The 17,629-nt window shown below is 48.5% G+C and overlaps 1 protein-coding gene across 1 annotated transcript in view; it reads right to left on the bottom strand.

Annotated features, from left to right (window-relative positions):
* Positions 1 to 9,212: 9,212 nt before the first annotated feature.
* bsna (bassoon presynaptic cytomatrix protein a) overlaps positions 9,213 to 17,629 on the bottom strand; it is a 60,154-nt gene continuing 51,737 nt past the window's right edge. Inside the window, exons 7-14 of the mRNA XM_067240915.1 lie at positions 16,960 to 17,124; positions 16,457 to 16,701; positions 15,391 to 16,273; positions 12,359 to 14,849; positions 10,815 to 11,644; positions 10,209 to 10,302; positions 9,398 to 9,529; positions 9,213 to 9,253 (exon numbers count right to left, since the gene is read on the bottom strand). Of these exons, the coding sequence (XP_067097016.1) occupies positions 9,213 to 9,253; positions 9,398 to 9,529; positions 10,209 to 10,302; positions 10,815 to 11,644; positions 12,359 to 14,849; positions 15,391 to 16,273; positions 16,457 to 16,701; positions 16,960 to 17,124 (4,881 nt within the window). The remainder of the gene's footprint in view (positions 9,254 to 9,397; positions 9,530 to 10,208; positions 10,303 to 10,814; positions 11,645 to 12,358; positions 14,850 to 15,390; positions 16,274 to 16,456; positions 16,702 to 16,959; positions 17,125 to 17,629) is intronic.

The following is a 17,629-nucleotide window of genomic DNA, read 5'->3' as shown; positions in this document are numbered from 1 at the left end:
TCTCTGTCCAATTTACCCCTTTTCCCCCTCAAAATTACATGGAAGCCTGGATGTCTCTTTAGAGGAAATGTTTCTTTTTTTCATTTCTCGATTTACAAACACGACATGTATAGAAACTCTACACAGACCAATATGTTTCCGAATACAACTTTTTTTGAGTTTTTAAACAGTCCGCACGAGCCAGCCACACACGTACACAATGCATTTATTTTAAAATCAATAACTGCTCTTTTTCGTTTTTCGTTTTTTTTTATACACAAAAGCACAAGTTGGCAGGTCGGCGTGCACGTGTGTTATTCCACTGTGCACGTTGCCGTGTTCCATGCCTGTGAGATGGATTCATGTGTGTGTGATCATGTATGGCATTTACATGTTGTACAGAGCGTCTATGATCCCAACTATTATTTACACTGAAGATGGCTGCCTGTGAGGTCAAGGGGCGGGGCTGCTCTAGGTCATGCACTTGTAACTTTTCATTTATGAAACTTCAGGTGAAATATGACAGCTCCCTGATGGTTGTGAAAAATGAATTTTTGTAGCTTTTTCTTTTTGTTTCAGAATTTCTCCTGTAGCGTCTCTCACCCTTCTCTTTCTCCTCCGTCTGTGGCCTGGTTTTAGACTGAATATCCTCATAGTAACGACCCGACAGCAAGAGCCAATGATAACAGTAAGAATATGCGACTGAAAAGCAACACGTTTTTGGTTGACGTTTAAAAAAAAGACATGGGTGTTTCTCAGTCCCTGGTTGATGCTGTCATCACGAGCCCGGGCCGTTCAGGCCAAAGCATCGTAGGCTGTAGTCAGATGGAGCTGGAACAGGATGGCTTTCTCAGTTGACCAGTATTGTTATAAAGCCCTTACTGCTGTGCATATTAAAGTCCCCCTTTAACTTCGCCACGGTGCATTTTGTGTGTGCTTTCCTGAGGCAAAAGTGATTGAGTACGATTATAAACTCCAAAAACATAAACATACAGTCATATTTCCAGTTCTTGATAGGATATATCGTTTTCTTTCTCTTTTTTTTTTTACAACTTTTGATCTAAACTATTTAATTTACATTGAGTTACATCAAGACCTTGCCTGTCTTTTCAGTGAGCCAGTCAAGGATCCTGGCCATGCAAAACCTCACCACTAGGGAGCATACGTAAAGGCTACATTAGAGGAGAATAGTGGTTATTTATTCACTTTAAATTTCATAAGGATCTCTTCATTAGGATACAGTCAAACTCATCTATCTACCCATCCATTTGTATGATAAAATAATATTTCTGTATAGATATTCCATAAACATATGCTTTAAAAAATATCTAGTTTTAACCAGTTAACAAATTTGCCCATATTGAAAGCAGCAGTATCTGTGCTGAGGGTGGTGTTTACAGACTTGGAGCTTGAAACCCAGTGGATCAAAAACTCAGAATATAGTTCAACTGAATACAGTGAAATGAGGTCCACGTGTTTAGAAGACTCCAGTCGACCTACAGACAACTGGGCCTCACTCTCACCTCAAGCATTCTCCTGTCTAGCTCTTCTCTCTGCACGTGTCTGGGGTAGGTAGTGGCAGTGAACATACACACCAGGTGAGCATGTGTAGGCTTCCCTTTAGTGTTTTATCATTACAGCATATCAGTGTTTTGTCTATTATTATAATATATCTATCTTTATATTTATTTCATATATTCTATACATGTATACTTCTATATATTGGCTTTGAATTTTTAAATCTGATCTTAAAATCTGTTCCCTGTACATTCTCCAGCAGTTTCAGTCTGTAAATAACAAGATTAGCAGACTGGACAGCCAATCATTATGAACCGTGGCAATCATCTGACAAAGCTGAGGTTGCTGATTGGACAAGACCATCCACTGAAACCATCGGCTGCCCATGGTATATAAAAAATGTGAAAAATGAACCAAAATGGCAGATGCTTATGACACTTTGTAAAACTGGTCCAAATGCACAGAAACTTGTGGGGACTTGTAACGAGACAGAAAACATTCGTAATTGACTGACTGACATACAGCAAACTATGCAGACACACTGGACAATTTCTTATCTTTGTGTCAGGAATGCTAAAACAACCTTATGTGGCCTCAGGCTTGATAAACAATGGTTGTGGTTTATCCAGTTGGCTGTCGTCCCTTTTCAATCATTCTTATTCGCATTATTCATTGCATAGAACGTTGGAGATGGGAGGTTTCTACTGAACCGCGGTTGTATTTAACATTATTATTGTTATCATTATTATATTCCTTTTTTGTCATTGGATGATGAGTTGAATACACACATACACAGTACTCACACACACATACATACTGTACCTACAGTACGTACAAACAGACATCAGGAAAGGGAACAATAGACTGTGAGGTTCCCCGGGGCATGCGTAGATCCCGGCCTTCACAGAGAGAGACACACTGTACAGCAGGAGCGTGTAGGGCCTCCAGAGCATTTTAGTACCTGACCCAGTTTCCCACGATGCACTGCAAACAACAGCAGGAAGTACACTGACCTGAGAGGTTTCCATGACAGCTATCCAATAGAACGTTGCGGTTCACGGTTCAGGTGCCAGCATGAAATAAAACTAAAAGGCAACAGACTCAAACTAAAAGCCAGAGGTGACAATCCCAAACAGAGGTTGAAGCTATTTTCAAGTCAAATCCCATGGTGATGACACGCACACTATTCTGTGCACAGTGCCTCTCTGCTGTCTTACAGTGCTTCCTCATCCCGTCCCGATTGGCTGATAAAACTAGGCTTGTCTAATCATTGGCTGATATGACGAGCTGTATGCGGACGGTACCAAACTCTGCTTTAGGGCCCTGTTGATGTGATAGCAGAACATTGCACAGTTCAAATATACAAATAAGAGGCAACACATTCCTGACCACTAGTTGAAATGACACAAGATTGTGCTCTTTACTGCCTTCCCTACGCACACTATTGCTTTTTGTTATTGAAAACAATAAATAAATAAATAGCTCCATGGATGGTATTACAGTAACACCATAATATGAAATGAAAAAATAAATTATATATAAATAAATACAAACATAAAGTGAATCAAAATATAATCTGAAAAATACAAATTAATCTCACAGTCAGAGTTTCAGCTGACATCATTATTATTACGTTAAAAAAGTGCATTGAAAATAAGCTTTATGGGTGAACAAACCTGGGTAAAAAAATATGTCACTTTACTCTTCAAATAAACAAACAATGGAATGATTAAGGCGATGTTGCTATGAACAACAAAATAACTGTAGTAGAAAAATAAACAAGAACAACAACATCAAACATTTAAGACCCACAAATTGTGGGCTGATTGAGAAAAAAAAAAGTTTCCACCAGTGTTGTGTAAATGTTGTCTTAATGGCTTTGTAATGGCTAAAAAACTACCCAGCCTCTTCCAGCTCTTAGTAAGCCACCTAAACTTTACTACCGTCCTCCTATCTCGTGGCCAGGCCCACTGTTGTTCTTTCTTGGACATAATTTCCAGAAAAATCTCTCAGACTTTTAGTATTGTATCCATCTAATTATTCATATGTTACCAGTGTCTTATGGCCTCTGTGGTTGAAATGGCGAACAGTGTGAGGTCTTGGATATAAAGTTCCATGCATTCCGAATTCCTAAATCCACTATAGTACACTTGGTTACCGCATCGCAAGTGGAGAGAAAGTAAAGTGAAGACGAACTGAGAGCGAGAAGTCAGCATTCAGAAACGTAGGGAGGGCCTTTCCATTCTGGAATGTAGAGATAGAAACAGAGCAAACCATGGAGAGGACGTCCGAAGCGTCAACATCACCAACATTTTCGTCATCATAACCTCTTTTTTTCTTTTTTTTTTAAGTCATCTTCTCTCCTTTTTAAATGATTAAATAAGAGGTCCTTATGTACCAGAAAAGCCTATGAAGCACAACATTTCTTTTTCGAGTAGAGTGGACTTCTTTGTGTTTTCCATTCTTTTCTATCTGAGCACAGGTGTCGGGAACCAAGGATCCTGCAAGGCCTCCAAACCACCTAGGAGGCGATAGTTGCTCTTGGCACAAGCCCCCCACAGAGCCCAGTATCACCAGCACATGACAATGGAATCCCAGCACTGCTCCCCTTCCTCCTCCGTACAAGCTCGTTTAGCTGAATCCTCAGCAGAGGGACCAGCCAGGCAGTTTCCTCAGAGCTACTCTACTCTTCTTCTGTGGCAGGGACTGGTGGTCTCAGCAGCACTGGCCTGTGAGGTACTCCCTCTAGTGGTGGGAAGGCAGAGCAGCCGAGAGCAGGTTCTCTGCAGGTCCTATGGTGGAGCTCTGTGGGCGAGGGGTTGTCTGGGTCTTTGACATGGGGAGTGGCTTCATTGTCGGTTCCTTTTTAGAACAATGGGGGCCCTTGAATAGATCTGGCGGGAAAAAACAAACCTGATGTTAGGGGATAGAGTGCAATATGTAAATGTTGTCATTTATTTTACTATAGCAGTAATGAATCTTACCATGACAGAAAATACTGTCATTCTATTGAGGGAACGGAAATGAATGCCAGACTGAGTGTTTGTGCTGTATATATTATAAAATATCACTCTTTGGTCCATCCATGTAGATCACATTGCAAAACCTTAGACCATCACTATGAATATTTAACACTGTAGAGCAGGGGTCCCCAAACTTTTTTCTGAGAGGGCCAGAACATTTTTCCTTTCTTTAATGTGTCGGTCTGTAACAGAAAATTGCATGGGCCAGAGTGACTACCAGTATTATTGTGGAGATTAGGATTTAAAATGTATTTATTATGCTAGATGTGTTTATTATTTTGTTATGCACCGTACATCTGTACATATCAAGGGATGTGTAGCCTAATAAAACAGCATTATTACCATCGTAATGACCTTTTTTCATATTCATTGCTATTGAAATCAAAACATTCACTTACTTATATTAATCAGTGTGAACTGAGAGAAAGAAAAAAAATATATATAAAAAATTACAAGAAGTCTCTGGCATTGTTCAGAGGACCGGTCCAAATGCGTGGGCGGGCCGTATTCGGCCCCGGGCCGTAGTTTGGGGACCCCTGCTATAGAGTATCACAGTGCAGTTCTATAATCCCACACCAGGTGGCAAAACAGCCAAACAAGAGAAGTGCTTCCTGCCCATGCATGTTATGCAATCACATTTAATATACTGTACATTACAGCATATTGCATCCAGTTGGTCCATACAATAAAGCAGAGATTTCACTGTCTGTTCGTGGTTAGCTATAGAGTTCTGATACTACTACTACCACTGCTTGATGCTTCAGTTTGCATCTGTTTCTATGGTGCCATCATGTCTGAGGTTGGGCTCCTGAACCAGAGAACACACTGGTGATCTTCATGAGATGGTTAGAGCCCCGGCTTGGACATATTATGAATGTCTTCATTCGGCAGACGCTTTAATCCAAAGGGACACACAGGGGGGATTTGAACAGGCGTCCTCTCGAACTGCAGTCAAATGCTCTACCACCGAGCAACACCCATCCCAATACACTTAGACAAGGCTAATTCAGCTCCTTAATCATGTCTGGGTTATTCAATCAGACAGATGGACGATCTACCCCTCCCACTCTAGTGACATGTCTGTCATTCTGCATCAGAGCCTTGACCGCTAAATGCATTAGCATCCTGATATACAGTGAAAGACAGGAAGTTCTCTCCCATAACTGTAGCTACTGGGGGGGGGGGGGGGGCTGTTTTTCAACGAGAGCACAGCCTGATGTGACTGAAGTGAAGTGAGCAGTAATTGGGGCTGTAATTGTAGATGTGAGCGGCTGGGCCTGTCTGTCACAGAGCTCCCCTGAGCGGAGCGAGACAGACGGAGGCTGCAGTCACTCGAGCCTCCCGGTGACCGCACAGCTGCAGCGCGACCTTGCGCTGCCAACACGCCGCCCAGCGCTGCCACGTGTAGCGGTGCGCCGCACTCACTGCCTGAGTTTTGTCCCACATCACTGTACGCCACTGTTACATAGACCTACACTGGATATGGTGCACACAGCATGCATGGTGCATTCACTGCCCCACTAGGTGTAGCAGTTCACCACACACAGTAAAAGTCTGGCATCCATCACTGCATGCACTGCACAAATTAAAAAGTCACCGCTCTGCAAACAATGTCCATCAAAGTTGATCACATGTTCAGTAAAAACAGCATGGACTACAGTGCACACATTGAGCCACATAGCGCTGCAGAGCACTGCATATTAACAAGGCCTGTTGTCTGAGCCTGTTGGAATTCATTCGCATGACAGAAGCTACTGGCGCTATGATTCCACTGGGGGGCCCCCTTCAGTGCAGGCTTCTGTGTCTCTCTCTGTGTCTCTCTGTGTCTCTCTGTGTCTTTCTCTGTGTCTCTCTCTGTGTGTCTCTATGTGTCTCTCTGTGTCTCTCTGTCTCTCTCTCTGTGTCTCTATGTGTCTTTCTGTGTCTCTCTGTGTCTCTCTCTGTGTCTCTCTGTGTCTCTCTCTGTGTCTCTCTGTGTCTCTCTCTGTGTGTCTCTCTGTGTCTCTCTGTGTCTCTCTCTGTGTCTCTCTGTGTCTCTCTCTCCTCTCCTGCTTCTCACTCACACCCCATACACAGAGGGAGTCTACTGTAGATGGGGAAACAGGAGAAGGCGTCCCACAGGCAGTGAACTCACAGTTGGTGTATGTGTGTGTGTGTGTGAGGGGGCTCACATTTGAGTTTGTGTGTGTTGAAGGACAACAGACGGGACAGAACGGGGGTCTGTATGACGGGGGGGGGTGGGGGGGGGGTCTTAGAGGATGTGGACATCGGATACTGACTGGGCCTCCTGTGTGCAGATCCAGTTACGCAGCCAGTGAGCCCCAGCTTCACATTCATATTCAGACTGGCATAGTGGGATCTGGATCCACCAAGCCCTGCTTGACTGGTGACTGAACCCCAGCCATGCATTATTCAGCACAGCCCGCCTAAAAGACAGTGGCTTTCTGACTCTTGCTAAATCCCGGATAACTTTTGGAATGTTACCCTCTAGCACACCAACCTTCTAAACACTGCAGTTTACCCCGAAATCCCAATTTTAACATGCGGTTGTGGTTGTTGCAGGCCTAGTGATATGGGGTGGAGGAACAGTATCAGCGCCTCCCATGACAGAACTTGTGTTCTTATAATGTGCCAACAAAAAAATCTACAAAACCAATAAATCGTTAGCAAATGGTCTGAACGACCACGTCTGTGCTGACTCAGCAAGTCGCCATGCATGGGACGAATGCAGATCCTGTGCTCATGATGGAATTATTACTCAAAAAAGTTTCAATTATGTTTCCCCACACAGTATTACAGTGTCTCAAGTCATTTGACATTTTTTGTGACACTGGTAATCTCACCGAATTTATGAATAGTTAATAACGAGAAAGGGTGGTCAAATGTTCAGAATCTATTTTTGTTGTTGTCTAGCGCTAATGGCAGCTGCGGTATGTTTGGCTGAGCTACATTTTGCTATCGTGACGGTCGGACTGTGGACAGACAAAACAATTCTAGCAAGGCAAAGGTTAGACATTTGTTGCAACCTTTTTAAAGCAAGCTAGCAGTGTTCGACAAAGCTAAGTACATTCCGAAAGGCAGGAGAACTACTTTGTATGGATCTGGCTGCTGTGTCAGAAGTGTCACGCTGTTTCATGGCTGGAGGTTGTCTTTAGATAACACCAATTTAGTCCTTATGTTCCACTTCTAACTTGAGCGGTGCTGAATTGAGCGGCACACAAACACTTAATTGTTGACGGGTACCATCTGTTCAGACCGTGGTCCTGAATTGTTATGGTAGCTGTTCACTTATTGGGTGGTTAAACTATCTGTCCCATGTGCACAGCTACTGTTTGCCTATGGCCGGACAGGCCTTCGGTGTTTTAGATAAGTCTAAATTCCTATTATACTCACAATTATATATCATTGTGAGTCATACATTAAACAACATCTTATTTGGGCTCTAAATGTATCAAGTTGTGCACCTTGTTGAATGAATAGGTTATGCCCTTTCAGCCAGCTCATCCTGACTCCAGGCTGAACTGTCGTTAAGTCATTAGAATTAGCTGTATTATGTAGCATGCAGTGCTATGTAGCATTGAAGCTATCCTATGTGCGCCCATACAGACTAGTGTCCATTTTAGCAAGCAAAGTTGTGTATTCTATGAACATGATACTACAGCTATATACAATCTTAAAAGTTTGAACTTCTGAACATGTTGAATAAATCGACCACTGGGAATAAAGTTACATTATGACATAAATGACACACGTAAAACCTACTCCTACGATGGAGAATGGCTGGAACTAAAATCTAGTTAGTGCTTGGTGTATTGGTGCTCGTAACTTACTGTCTGGCCTGCCAGAGAAAACGGTTTGTTTCTCTGACATTGTTTGTTCACGCCTGGGATCTGCAGCATCCATTGATTCCTTATTGGCTGTCAGAAGAAAGGAGATGAAGAGAGCCTAATTCTTGTCATTTTGTCATCCATAAACCTGTTAGATTTAGCTTTTGTTAGTTCCTAACAAAAAATCAAATTCCTTATTGCAAAAGGGAATTGAAAGAAAGGCTGATATAAGGCCTGTGTTATTCCTCAACATGCTTCTGAATCACAACAATACTGAGAATGAGAGAATCCATTTCAGTTTTTGAAGTGTTGAATTTCTCACACTCACCAGTGCTTTCAGATGTCCGCTCCCTGATGTTCTCTTCCTCCCTCTCTCCTCCTCTCTACTCTCCCTCTCTCCATCTCTCTCATTAAAGCTATGGAACTTCATAGGTTTTTTCTGGTACGAGGCCTCGTGACATCATCCGTAACATTTACAAACACCTGCCAGCAAAACAGTAAATTACAGCACAGACAATAAACACAATTAAACAAAGAATTCAACCAAGAAAAATTAAATAACAATACAAAATAGTTTGTATTAGACTAAGGTTGATTATACTGCTTAACTGTTCTACACAATCCAACTCACACAAGTAGAGCACTGGAAAACAAATGCCATTGATTTGTAATGGGCACTGGTCACTTACTCTGAATCTGAAAAGCTAAATTGGGCATGCTTGATTCTGCTATATTTTCAGTTTGGACTCCAATCCACAACTAAATTAGTTTTAAAGAGCAGCGTATTATGCAAAAGTATAAATCAAATGCACCACTTCTGCTTTGAGATGAAGCATCAAAAGAGACTCACCTTCATCTCAGCACCTCAGAACATTGAGGTGAACTTCTTGCCAAATCCAGAGATAGCTGGGAGAGAAAGACGTTATAAAACGGTTACGGTTACGGCAAGAACAGGGACCGGTTAGAGACAGATTTACAGAAAAGGCCAGAGGTCAAGAGGTCAAGTGTGATAGGTCAGAGAAACGTAATGCGCTCCAGTTTTCCTTCTACCTTCTCCAAGTTTCCCGGCCTGTTCGGCGGCTGCTCCTGGCAGGATCTTGGAGAGGACGCTGTCTCCCTCCGCCCCCGGCAGGCCTGCCGCGGCGCTGCCGATGCCTCCTGGTCTAGGGCCCGCCTTGGAACCTTGGGGGAGGGAGGGGGGGCAGATGAGGTGAGGAGGGAGAAAAGAGCAGTGGGGTAAGTGACACAATGCTAAATCCTATATCAACCCACAGGCCAGTAATCCAGAAGGCCAGATACCACACCCAAACTGAGTTACCTCAAATCTGAAGGATCGTAAATAAGTTCTTTAAACACACAGAGTCTTAAAGCAACAGAATGGTGTATGTTTATTATGATCTCACTGAATCTAAAAGGCCAGACAGCTATTGGCCCCGCTCCCTGACCCCAGCTGTCAGAGGACTAGTTGCTGTTGGAGCGCAGCTCCTGTGATGATGACATCGGCCAGCTGACACTGACACAGAAGTGAACCGTTTCTCTGCGTTTCCTGTTTAGAGATTATCCAGCGGCGTCATCTCTCCGAGGCATTCTCTGGATTAGTCCCCAGATTAAACTGGACACTCGTGATACCTCTTTACGTAATCCACTCCCACTGAAACATGTGGCCGTGGGAATGAAAAGTCTTTTACCAGCTACAGTACAGTAAAACAGTCAGCCAGCCAGTTTGACAGCCAGCCTGCAAGCCAGTTCCAACACTCAGCCAGCTTGACAACCAGACAGTTGGCTAGACCGATAGCCTGCTAGATAGGGAGAAAGTCAGCAGCCAGCCAGCCAGTTAGACAGACAGGCAAAGTATGTTTACCTATTCCTGTGAGGGGGGGCTGGGCTGTTTTTGCAGGTTGCGCTGTTGCTGCCTTAGCTCCTATGGCAGTCATTGGGGGGGTGTCTGTCTTTGCCTGTAGGAGATGCAAAGTAAGAGAGAACGAGAGAGATAGAGTGCAAAAGCAAACACAAGAGAGAGGGGGAAAGAGATAGAGAGAGAGATGATTAAAAGGGTGAGGGATTCCCTTCATCCTTTTGTGATTCACTTAAAGTGACAGTTCCCTCGGAATACAAAACAACAAGATTACTGGCTACAGTATTTCCTGGATACACAGTGAGAGGTCACACCAGCACAGGGAATAATTGATGCAAGCCTATGGTCGTTTGCTCACACATCATATTTTCTCATTCATTGCACAACGTGAATGCAAGACTGGTCTACTGGTCTCTGCCTAGGTTTTCATTTCAAAATAATGGTTGTAATCATGGGATGGCTGTACCAATCAAGGCCTCTTCAACCATTACCGTTGGAGTGGATAAGGCTCTGGGCAGTTTTAGATGTGGAATATTTTCTACTGAGGGTAGAGGAGAGAACAAGAGATCTATTTTTAAGGGAATGGACATTAGTAAATGTTAAGGTACTTACCGCCATAGGTGGTTGTTGCCCTGCAGGGCCTGGCTGCCGGCCAGCCATACCAGCCATTCCAGGCTGACCAGCCATACCAGGCTGACCAGGCTTAGCCTGAAGCTGTTGGGCTTGAGCTGAGCCTGGGGGCTGCTGCTGGGTACTGACCGTCCCTGATGGTGGCTGGGTCTGCCTGGTTGCTTGGGTCTGAGGCTGCTGCTGGAGCTGGGTCCTCTGACCTGGAGCTCCATCTGGCTGGGGACCACCAGGACCCTGCCTGCCTGAGCCGGGAGGCCCACTGGCAGGGCCCTGTACCCGGCCTGAGCTGCTGCCAGGCTGCCTGGAGGAGGGCGGGTGACCCTGGAGGTCCTGCTGCTGCTGCTTGCTCCGGGAGGAGCTTCCCTGGTTGTGGGAGCCCTGCTTGGAGGAGCGCTGGCCATGGTGGTGCCCCGATGGGTCCCGGGAGTAGTCTGACGAGTGGTACCCCGAGGAGCGAGACTCCCCTCTTTTCCCAGAGGAGGAGGACATCCGTTGGGAGTCGTGGCGCAGCGAAGGGTCCTTGGGGTGGCCTTTGGAGGAGCGTGACGAGCGCGTCTCGTCCCCGTGCCTGGATGAGGAGTGGCGCGAGGCGCTGCCTTGGTGACGTTGGTCTCGGGATGTCGTGTGACGTCCCCCATGTCCGTACTCGTCCTGTGGCCACAGGTCCTCTTCAGGCGGCTCGTCGTAATCGTGATAGGTGTGTTTGACGTGCCTGCTCCGCCCCGAGGAGGAGTGGCCACTGCTGCCGTAGTGACGGGAGGTGGAGCGAGGCTTCTGGAACCAGTCGGTCTCCTCCTGGCTCAGGTGGTAGGCTTGAGAAACCAAGAGCAGATCACAGTCAATCTCCAGGTCGCTAGGAGACAGAGGCATGCAGCCTGACCGCCGTGTCATGCAAGAGAACGGGATCAGAAACGGAAGAGAGGGAAGAGAGAGAGGAAGGCCAAACAGAGGAACAAGGGAAGAAAAAGAACAAGAAAACAGAAGTATGTTTACACCCATGCATGGTACAAACACACATCACCACCAACCACAGTTCAGAAACGATAGATCCACACCACACACGAGTGACTGCAACGATAAAACAAGCGAACACCAGCGAACACCAGAGGACAATGGTTTTACACCCAAGGACGTTTCCTGAAAGGAAAAGGGATGCGACTCCCAGCATGCTGGAGAGAATGTGACAGATGAATTGAACGCAAAGACTCATGCAAGTCTCAAAAGCACGGACGGACCGACGAATAGGCTGGCAGGCAGGTAGGCAGGCTGACGGGCGGGCGGGCAGGCGGGCGGCCGAGCAAACAGACACCTGGTCCCTATGATGAGAACTGTAACTAGCCCTTGGGACGCAACACCACAGCATGCAACTCTTGCTTGCTCTCTCTCTTTCTCTCTCTCTCTCTCTCTCTCTCTCTCTCTCTCTCTCTCTCTCTCTGGCTGCACTATTCTACTCGGGGTAGGTGGGGGATGTCCAGAGAGGAGGTGGGAGGAGCCTGCTTGTGGAATGCATCCATCCTCCTATTTACCTTCGCTGTCTGACACAGCACAGTGCATATCGTCTATTATGTACGCATCGTCGGGTTTGTAGACGTGCGTCCGCGGCAGGTCTCGGATCATGTGGTCCTGCACGTCTGGGAGCGAGTGGCTGGACCCGTAGTACTGGCCGTAATAATACTGACTAGAGCGGGCCGGGTCGTACGGGTCAGAGGCTCTGCCGACCCCCAGGGGGCTGAGTGAGCTCTCCTCCTCGGAGTACTGGCGTGTGGGGTGGCGGCCACGGCTGTAGCCGTAGTTGGAACGGTAGGAGGAGGACGAGTCTCTTTCGTAGGAGCGGCTCCGGTACCCAGGGTAGTCCCTGGACGCCACCTTGTCCATGCCGTAGCCGGTGGAGCGTGAGCGGCCCGAAGTGTAGTAGATCCTGTCGTCCTCCTCCACCACCATGCTGCCGTAATACCTCGGGTCGAAGGCTCCGCCCTTCCTCAGCCCGTAGGGGTCGTCGTGGAGGCGGCGGCCACGGGTTACCATGGAGACACCTCCCCCAGTGGAGGAGGAGTAGGAGGCCATGTCGGCCTCTACGTCACGCGCCTCCTCGATTGGGGAGAACTTGGAGACCTTCTGCTCCATGCCGGCCTTGCGGTGCTTGCTGCGTTTGGCCGACATGACGGCCGGCGCCAGGCTCCTGGACGAGGGCTTCTGAGGCGTGCGCCCCCCCGCCAAGCCCACCGGCACGCCGCCATGTTTGTAGTCATCATAGTAATAGGAGGATCCCCCACCCATGCTAGCACTGCCGCTGCTCACTACTCGTCCGTGCGTGTCTGACCCTCGCGGGTGGTAGCTCTTACCCCTGCCGTGGTGGTCGTACAGGTCTTCCTCCCGTTCGTCCTCCGGCCTGCCGTAAGTGCCTCCGCTGCCTGTGCCTCGTGCCGGACCCACACCGGGGCCAGTCCCGGGGCCCAGGACGGGGCCAACGTCTCCGGGGTAGCGTCCTCCGTGGCCGTCGCTGTGGGGGCCCATCCCCTCCTTGGTCAGCTCGCTGATGTCATCGATCATGACGTAGTTCCTGGGGATGCTCTGCTCCAGGCCCGAACCTCCGTAAAGGCTATCGCTGGCGTAGGTGGAGGGGCTGTCCACAGAGTGGAGGGAGGGGTCTGGCTTGTAGTGACCTCCGTAGCTGTTGGACACTGTGGAGGTGTACTGACCGTAGGAGCTGGCCGTGGTGGTGGTGTAGCCATACGTGTTAGCTGTGGTGGTTGTGTACTGTCCGTACGTACTGGCTGGAGTGGAAGTGTACTGGCCGTAGGTGCTGGCTGCTGTGGTGCTGTACTGGCCGTATGTACTGGACACAGGGGAGGAATATGGGCCATAAGAGCTAGCCATGGTTGTAGTACCTGTGTACTGTCCATAGGAGGGCGCTCCGCTGGAGCAGTAGGTGGCGTCCTGTGCCGTGGTGGTCACTACCACTGTGGGGTTGCTGATGATCTCATAGTTGGTGGGCATATTGTGTTCTAAGTCGGCTAGAGATGTCTGCCGGGGCCTCTGGTGCACAGTGAGAATGTCAGCCTGGGGCTGGTAGGTGGAGCTCTGGGTTCCTGGGTAAGTGGACGTCTGGATGGGGAAAGGGGAGCTGTGGGTTGGGTATGGGGGCTGACCGGGTTGGGCAGGGGCAAAGCCCCCGTGGCTGGGCTGAGACTGGGAGAGATGCTGGGGGAGGGCGGGCTGCCCATGGTCTGACTGGGGGTATGGGGGCAGGGGCTGGTGTTGGGGCTGAGACAGGGGATAGGTGTGAGAGGGATAAGAGGGTTGGGTCTGGTAAGAGGGAGGGGCGGGGGTTTGGGTCTGAAGCTGGGTAGGTTGGGGTAGGGTCTGGGACTGGGAAACTGTTGGGTATGGGGGCTGGTTGTAGCTTGAGGGCTGATAGGGTGGTTGTGGCTGGGGGACTGAAGCTGACTGGCTTTGGGCATACTGATAGGACACAAAGGAGGAAGTGGGGGGAAATTGTGCGGCCGTGTTGAGGTCACTGGTGAAATGGCTGAGTGGCGCAGTGTTGGGCCGCGCCAGGAGCCCGTTGCTCTCATAGCTGGCTGCTGCTGCCACCAGGCGCAGGTTGTTGAGCTCACTGTCGGACATGTAGTCCCGGGCGTCGCCCATACAGCGCAGGTAAGCGATATCCCTCCTCTCCCTCTCCTTCACCAGCGTGTCCTTCCTCTGGGTGATGCCCAGCTCCAGGTAGCGCAGCTTGGCGTCAATCTCTTTCTCCTCTTCCTCCAGCTCGGCCTGCTGCTTACGTAGCTTGGTGGACTCCTGCTCCACGGCCTTCAGCTCGTGGGTGAGGTCCTTTAAGAGACTGGCCTTGGCTGCCAGGCCGGGCCGGGAGGCTGCCTTCAGGCTGGCCATGGAGGGCATGTAGAGCTGGGGGAGTGCTGGGGTCACCATGGGTAAGTGGGATTCTTCTGGAGGAGGGCTGGGTAGGGTCCGCTTTACCTTCCTCAGCAGTGAGCTTTGCTGTAAGGCAGCCAGCTGCCAGGACAAACACACACAAGACAGAGAGAGAACAGTGGGGTTAGCATTGGGTTGGATTTGGGCTGGAGAATAATGGTTTGGCTGAGGTTGCAATATCCAGGCTGCTCAAAACATTATATTCTCCTAATCTATCTTTAAGGTACTTCAGTATTGGACTGTGACACACACATAGCTCTATCTATGGGCCACTACTTAATTATGCAATCATTAATACATCAATTGGGATCATCATTTCTGTAGGGGTTAATCAGCACCATAGTCTTAAGGAAATTTGATAGCCAAGTATCTGACAAGGGATATTAGCAGTTACTGATCTGACAACAGCCATAAAGATAAGATCTTCCCCCTAGGGCTGTGCTGAGGCAGCAGCATCCTACATTATATGCTGCTGTGCTGGCAGCTGTAGTTACTGGGTTATTGCCTTGCCCTGGCATTGCTCTCTGTGTGTCTGGCTATGGGAGTTCTCTCTGAAACTAGTTCCCTCCATGTGAGTTTCTTGTTCGGACGTCTGGGGTCTCCAGGGGTTCTGCTCTCCTACCTGGCTCTGCAGGGCCTGCTGCTGGGAGAGACAAAGCCTAGCCTTGGTGTGCTCGTCTGTGGTGGGGCTGAGCGGCTTGGGGTCGGACATGGACCTCTGCGAGCTCTTGATGGGCCGGGGCATGGTGGGGTGTCTCTGGGGCGACTCAGTGGTGTAGGACTTCTGCTGTGGGGTGACATGGGCCTTGTTCAGTCTTTCACTGGACAGGGAGGACTCTAGCAGTCGGTGTGGGGAGACAGGAGAGACAGGAGAGTAAAGGACCTGGGGGGATTTTGGGGGCGCCTGGCGGATGAGGCTGGAGATGGACTCGTTGTGGAGGTGGTGTGGTGGCTGATAGCTGATCTCCAAGGGGTCTGGCCGGCGCCTCTCGAACTTGGCCGCGGCGGCATTCTGCTGCTGCTGCTGCTGGTGGTTGTGCTGGCGCAGCTGGGAGTGGCTGAGGGTCTCTGTGCTGGAGGAGTAGGGGCTGACAGTGGTAGGCACGCTGAGCTGGGGCACCACCACCCCCTGAGACTGGGCCTCTGGATCTGTCTGACAGGCTAGGCTCTGGCCCTTCTGGGTCCGCTCCGGGCCAGAGATGTAGTGGACAATCTCCACCTTGTTGGGGTCTGGGAGGGTCACGTGGATGGCCGGGGACACCCTCCCAAGTTGCTCTGTCTCTGTCTGGCATGAGAAGTCACAGATGGTCTGGATGGCGATGCTGGAGGACGCTATCTTGGTGTTGTCGCTTTTTGAGTCTGGGGCAGAGGAATCCGAGTGGCGGGAAAATCGCGAGCGTCGACGGCGTACGGGCTGCTCCCACTCCACCTTCTCCTCATCATCGTCCGTCTGGACGCTGCAGTCCACGCTACGGCGGTTGCGTCTGCTGCGCCGGGACATATACCTGGGAGGAGATGAAAGGGGAAAATAACATTGATTCCAAAGTCAAAACCCATAATGCAAGGCAAGGCTAGCTAAAGATCTCAAATCCATATTGTGGATTATCCTAATGTGTTTAACTCCCCCAGGCATGCCTTTGTGAAGCCATTTTCTTTCTGACAGCCTTGGTTGCAAATGTTCTCCTCACCTCTCCTCGGCATCCTCATCGTCCGTCTGAACACAGCTATCTACAATACGGCGGGCGCCGTATAATTGAACACTCTCTCCATCACCACCGTCCCGAAGACGAGGCATGGAATTCTGCTTCCTCATGCTGCTCCGGCTCTCCGGGGGCTCTTCTCCGCTCCGCAGGCACAGCTCAGACGAGGAGTTGGGCAGAGACCTGGAAGTGACTTCTGCATAGGGATGCAACGTCTGTCCGTTCAAGTCCACCTAAAGCCAGACAAAGAGTCAAAGAGAGATTTACAGAGGACAACCTTGTTTCACTTTTCAGAAATGATACTAATTGAAACTTCGGATGCACTTGAACTAGAACTATTTGGACCATGGCCAACAGTATTTGAATAGATTTCAAATACTGCGATTGTTTGCGTGGAAAGGGATAGTTCACTCAAAATATCAAGCAAGCAATGTAAGGTGTTTAGAGATGTAGGCCCATGTGACTGTGCCATGCACCTGCATGCCCTGGGCTGCGGCCGTGGCTGCAGCAGTCTTCTGTCTCTTCTGCTCCTCCAGTTGTTGTTGGAGCTGCTGCTGCAGTGACTGTATCTGGTCGAGCTGGGCTTTCTGCTGGGCTAACTGCTCCCTCTGCATCACCAGCTGGTTCTCCCTCTCAGCCTGCTGCTGTTGGATGACCTGAAGGACAGCATGAAACAGCTTTAACACGGACTTAAGCTACACCTAAAAGGGCATTTCCCCTCAAAGGTCCTTTTGGACTAGTGTGGCAGTGGGTTAGTAATGCCTGATGTTATTTTGGTTACAGAGCAGAGAATGTGAAAGGTTTGCCAGATGCTGGGGATATTTGCAAGACTTGGGGTTCACTACCCAGAGCAAATGCGCATTCTCTTAATTTCTAAAGCATTCTATAAAGAGGGGCTCCACACCTTGTGAACTTGAAAGAATTGCAAACCATGCTTGTTCTATCGGAAAAGAAGAAAATGGTTACACAAAGCCTATGATCTACCAGCCAGCTAAAACATCAGCTAAAACAGACAAACAAACAAACACATATAATACATATTAGACAATAATGACAAGACGTTAAATGTATTTCAACGTATTAAACTCATTGATTGAAATGGACTCTTCTCAATGCAAAAAAGGCAATTGAAGTTGTACAACATCTATGTCAATACGAAAA

Source organism: Osmerus mordax, chromosome 7 (genome assembly GCF_038355195.1).
Source record: "Osmerus mordax isolate fOsmMor3 chromosome 7, fOsmMor3.pri, whole genome shotgun sequence".
In the NCBI taxonomy this organism is placed as follows: Eukaryota; Metazoa; Chordata; class Actinopteri; order Osmeriformes; family Osmeridae; genus Osmerus; species Osmerus mordax.
Note: the sequence above shows the minus strand (reverse complement) of the source record. Positions and strands in the feature narration are given on the sequence as shown.